This window comes from Phalangium opilio, unplaced genomic scaffold (assembly GCF_054372755.1).
Source record: "Phalangium opilio isolate 3A_F unplaced genomic scaffold, DU_Popi_V2 ptg000013l_1, whole genome shotgun sequence".
Classification (NCBI taxonomy): Eukaryota; Metazoa; Arthropoda; class Arachnida; order Opiliones; family Phalangiidae; genus Phalangium; species Phalangium opilio.
This window is the reverse complement of record NW_028324148.1, coordinates 3,529,436-3,534,875: the sequence shown is the minus strand read 5'-3', so window position 1 is coordinate 3,534,875 and position 5,440 is coordinate 3,529,436. Positions and strand designations below refer to the sequence as shown.

Here is a 5,440-nt window from a genome sequence, read left to right as displayed (position 1 = left end):
AGATTACAACAATGACCGCGATGCATAAAAAACACAAGTATAGAAAAATAGAATCTGGATATAGATAAAAAACAACCGGTATTATCTCTAATTTACAACAGTCCCTCTTAATATCGGTGGTTTCAATCTTCTATCCAGGGGGTGGTCATTTAATTATTTCCTGTCCAAGGGCTTTGACGCAGAAGAGGTGCTTCGGACGGAACAGGCTCTTTGTACAGACGTCAGCTGGCATTCCCTCTGTTGGTAGATTCCGCAAGGCTATTTGTCCCTCTTCTTCCAGGTCGCTGGTCCATTTCTTTGCTCTGGCAATGATTGACTTGTCGAACCGGGTTGACTTGACGATTTCTTCGAGGGATTCTGTTAATCCTTCCGGGACGACCATATATATTTCCTCCTCGAGTTCGCCATTAAGATAGGCCGTGACGACATCCATTTGGTGGACTTCCAAACCGATTTCCACAGCAAGGGCCATAAGCAGTCTTATTGAGCTGGATCTAATGACGGGTGCGAACGTCTCTTGGTAGTCGATCCCTGGTCTCTGGGCAAAACCTTTCGCTACGAGCCTGGCTTTCCTTTTCTCTACTTCTCCGCTGGGTAAGTATTTCGTTCGGAAGACGAGACGATTTCCAAGGACCTTCTGGTTTTCCGGACAGTCAACGATGTCCCAGGTTTCGCACTTGATAAGCGAAACGAACTCTTTCGTTACTGCTTTCCTCCAGTCGTTTGCGTACGGAGAAGCCAGGGCTTGCTTCATGGACAAAGGTTCTGACAAGATGGCTAGGTTTGCTGACTCATCAGACAGGGTTTCTTGCTCGTCAGTAGCCTCTTCAGTAGACTCTTCTGAGACGCTCGGAATCATGTTGAACGATTTTTTCGGTCGTCCGGGTACTCCAGTTCTTATTTTCTTCGGTCTTCCGGGACCTTTCTTCAGAACGAGGGTTTCTGAGGGTTCTTCGAAGACGTCCTCGTTTTCCTGGGTATTAGATTCTTCCGGGATTTCATCTATGAACTCCTTTTTGACTTCTTTGAATTCTTCTCTGACAGACGGTTTTGCAGCGTGTGTAGTGGCCGGGACTTCGATTTCGCCTTTAGCTTTGCTTCCGTATTTCAGGTTGACTTCTGGAGTGGCGAAATCATCATATCCGCCTTGTTTATTAAATTCTCCCAGGAACTTGACATTTCGACTCCGGTAAATTTGCTTCTCGGACGGAACCCAGAGTCGATAGGCCTTCGAGACTTCAGAATAGCCGATGAAAACGCATTCTTTGCTCCTGGCTGCTAACTTCCCCTTCCTTTTATTTTCGTCCAACAGCAAAGCTTTGTCGCCGAAAATCTTCAAATGTTGCAGGGATGGCTTCTTTCCGGTCCATCTGGTAAATGGTACTTCTCCATTTATGCTCCGGGAAGGACAACGGTTTCGAATGTAGTTAGCCGTGGCCATCGCTTCTGCCCAGAATGATGGTGGAAGTTGCGCTTGTATCATCATACATCGGGCCATATCCAGGAGTGTTCTGTTCTTTCTTTCGGCAATGCCATTCTGTTCCGGGGTGTATGGTACGGTGAGCCTTCTTTTTATCCCAGAGTCTTTCAGGAATCTGTCGAATTCATTGTTGCAGTATTCGGTTCCGTTGTCGGACTGCAAGGTCTTGATTTTTCTCCCGGTTTCCACTTCAGCTCGATGCTTGAATTCCTTGAAGGCTTTCAACACTTCGCTCTTGTGTTTTAAAAAGCTGACTTCACTCCACCGGGAATAATCATCAGTGAAAACGACGATGTACTTGGCTCCGCTCATCGACGTTACTCTCATCGGCCCGCATACGTCAGAGTGTACTATTTCCAGGACATGCGAGGTTCGGCTGTCTTCGGTTTTCGGGAACGGCTCCTTCGATTGCTTTCCTTTGATACAGATTTGGCAGATTCCCAGACTCCCATCTTTTTCAATGTTGAGTCCCGTAGCCAAATTCTTCCGGGCCATTTCCTTTAAACTTCTCTCGTTCAAGTGACCGAGTAGGAAATGCCAGTTCTCCAGGTTGCTTCTAGGCTTTATTTCCGCTTGCACTGCATGGACAGTTTCTTCAGCCTTTCTCAGGAAATAAAGGTCTCCAACTCTGTCAGCAACTGCAATGACTTCCCCGGTTGCCGTTTTAATCCAGGCTTGCGACTTCTTGAATGTGACCTCATGTCCTTTGTCTGTCATCTTGGCAATGGATAGGAGATTTGTTCTTAAATCCGGGACGTGAAGGGCTCGTTCCAGGCGAAGAATTCGATTGTCGCTGCCATTCGTTGCGGGTACTTTTACTTCGCCAACACCTCGTATCTTCGTTGACTCTGCAGTGGCCAGGTTTAAAGATTTCGTGGTCTCTTCGTAAACGTTGAAGCAGTCTTTGCTGGAAGTCATATGCGAGGTGGCTCCGCTGTCCAGGCACCAGGAATCGTGATAAGCCTTCAGGTGCAATGCGAATTCTTCCTCGGCCAAATTTTCTGCCAGTACATGATGGGCGTTTTCTTTCTTTCTGGTTCTTACGCCTGAACCATTGTTTCTGTCGGGGCAATCGGCTACCTTGTGGCCGGGTTTCCTGCATCCATGACACTTGTACTTGAAGGTCGTGCTTCCTCGTCCACGTAAGCCTCTTCCTCTACCCCTACTGCCCATCATCGCATTCTGCACGGGTTCGTCTTCTTTAGACTGCTTGGCGTCCGATTCCTCCAGGATCTTTATTTTCAAGGCTTCCGGATCAGGTAACGCATCCCTGGACTCTATTGCGCACCGGAAGTTCTCGTACGATTCTGGTAGACTGTATAACAACATAATGGCCAGTAGGTCGTTGTTTACAGCTACTCCCATGTCAGCCAACTTGTCTACTGCATCGAAGAATTCTCGGACGTGATCCCGGACATCTTCTCCCTCCTTCATTTTCTTGAGGGTCAGTTTCTTCAGCAGCGTGGCTTTCCGGGCAGGTCCACTGGACTGGTAGATGGATTCGAGCTTCTGCCATAGTTCCCGTGAGGTGGTGCAGTTCTTTACTTGCTTCAACTCCGACGGACTGATCGACAAGATTAGGTCCGCTCTTGCTTTCCGATCATTACTGTCCCAGGTAGCGACCGCCTGGGCGTTTCCTTCCGTTCCCCGCACCGGAGTTGGCCTCGTTGAAGTTCCATCTACGTACTCCCAGAGGTCGTTCTTTTGAAGCAGGGCTTCCACTTGCATTTTCCAGGTATCATAATTATCCTTAGTTAACGTCTCGATTCGTCCCAGGTGATTTCCGGCCATTCTCCGTTTGACTCCGCACCTTAAAGGATAATCTTCCCGGCGTTGAACTTCTTATGACTTCTAAACCTCTGCGCAGTGGAAGCGTGCTGGGCCCATAACCTGTTGTTGTTTGACGCAAGAACGACTCTGGGTTTAACTGGTTATAAACTCTTTATTAATTTAATTAAAACATTAGTATTAATTTCCGGGAACAATACACAGCTATCTAAGAACTGATAACAGGGAACTGATAAACTGAACTGACAAACGTTATCGGAATGTTATCCGGTTATATAGTTAAGGCATCGCGATAAAAAATAAAGATTACAACAATGACCGCGATGCATAAAAAACACAAGTATAGAAAAATAGAATCTGGATATAGATAAAAAACAACCGGTATTATCTCTAATTTACAACAGTTAATTTAATTTTTGCTAGCAAAGATATAATTGCTGCGTTCCCCGGATTTTATTTATTTAAATTCCATCGGGAGTGTCCCATTGGACCGTATGGTAAATCCGCCAAAGTGCGGGATTTTGGTCGAATGAAATTGGGTTCGGTTGATTGGTATTCGGCGCAATGCTACTGAAGCTTCGATTTTGTCTAAATCTCAATAAATCTTTTTTAAGTTTATAAAATTTTACAGGATATTAAAGTGCATTATATTGCAAATGGAGACCGCAAACATCCGTTGATGCTTTTGGTTCACGGGTGGCCTGATTTTTGGTTTTCATGGAGATACCAATTAACGGTATTCAGCCAAGACTACTAGTAAATTTAATTTCTATATTAATTACAGGGTGTTCCAAAAACGAGTGAAGGACAAAAATACAGGGTTTCCACGGCTGATATTGAGTTGAAAATTTTCTAAAACGACATTTTACCCTAAGGGTAACATTTACAAGCAAAATTAGCATGGTCTTTCATATTCTTATTTAAATTTCAGGGGTCTTCAGTAAATCAATCCAGTCATAACTCGTACGCTGTGGCCCTAAATGCAAAATCACTCTTAGAACCCCTTGTACTTTAGTCTTACCACCCTTTTTTGGAACATAATGTATATTAATTAGCAAGATGACCAATTAATCTTTTGCCGTTTTTTACAGTGTTGTAGCTGTTGATCTTAGAGGGTTTGGAGACTCAGATAAGCCCAAAAACATTGAAGACTACTCGCTCCCAAGAATAGTTGATGATTTGCACCAGCTTATAAAGAAATTTAGTCGAGATTCTGGAAAAGCTATAGTTGTCGCCCATGATTGGGGCGGGTTGGCATCTTATTACTTGGCTGCAAAATATCCTGAAGTTGTGTCCCGTTTAATTGTCAGCAATGCTCCGCATCCTAAAGCATTTGCTAAAGTTGTCAGAAACTCGTGGCAGGGTTGGCACGCTGGTATCCAGTCCGGTTTTATCCACCTGGATTAAACCGGTTTAGACCACGTTGAAAAATCCACCAAAAATCTACATTTTCCAAAAAATGTGATATACCTCTAAAAACATAAAGAAATAACGCAAAAATAGTAGAAAATATTTTATTTAACAAAATTTTTCCATTTTGGAAATGAAACGCAAACATTTAAGGATTCATAATATTTCCCTTTTCAATGTTTAGATATCTATTTATCTTTACAAGTTTTTCGGCTTTTTCATAACCTAACCTGTTTCTTATATCGGTCGAAACAAGTCCATATGTCGAAAATAATCTCTCTATACCAGCGGAACTAGCTGGGCAAGACAAAAGTGAAGAAACAAAATGGCAAAAGTCAACCATAAGTTTGGAATTTTCAGTGTCTTCCTTCTATTTACTCGCTAATATTAGCCACCACTTATGTGGCTTAATAGTTTCTATGATCGTTTGCTTAAACATAGTGGCTGTAGGATAGACACCACTATCTTCAATTTTGAACGCCATAACAGCGGGCAAAAAGGGTTCATGATGTTCTGAGACCCAATTCTCAGCAATTTCCTCTTCTTTAGAGGTTAATCGCTGTCCCTTATAACGTGGATCCAACATATTTGCTAGCAAGTGGCAAGGATGAATTGCATCTTCATAACGTTTTTTAATAGAGTTTTTATATTCTCCAAAGTGTTCGTTGTCCAGAAGGTTTTTCCATATTTCTACCGCTTCACTTAGTCCACAATTGTCCGACTGCAACCTGTTTAGACAGTCAGTGACTACTCCTAGTTGTT

General features: G+C 43.5%; 1 protein-coding gene across 1 annotated transcript; it reads left to right on the top strand.

The window, feature by feature from the left end:
* Positions 1–2,398: 2,398 nt before the first annotated feature.
* Positions 2,399–4,675, top strand: LOC149707833 (epoxide hydrolase 1-like). Its single transcript, XM_089863816.1, has 3 exons — positions 2,399–2,422; positions 3,900–4,024; positions 4,360–4,675. The coding sequence occupies exons 1-3, from the start codon at positions 2,399–2,401 to the stop codon at positions 4,673–4,675; spliced, it is 465 nt and encodes a 154-aa protein (XP_089719942.1).
* The last annotated feature ends 765 nt before the right edge of the window (positions 4,676–5,440 follow it).

Coding starts and splice junctions, on each gene's coding strand:
- LOC149707833 (XM_089863816.1), top strand. CDS start 2,399: ATGCGAGGTGGCTCCGCTGTCCAG. Junction 2,423..3,899: donor GAGGTGGCTCCGCTGTCCAG/GCACCAGGAATC, acceptor AAAATTTTACAG/GATATTAAAGTGCATTATAT. Junction 4,025..4,359: donor GTATTCAGCCAAGACTACTA/GTAAATTTAATT, acceptor CGTTTTTTACAG/TGTTGTAGCTGTTGATCTTA.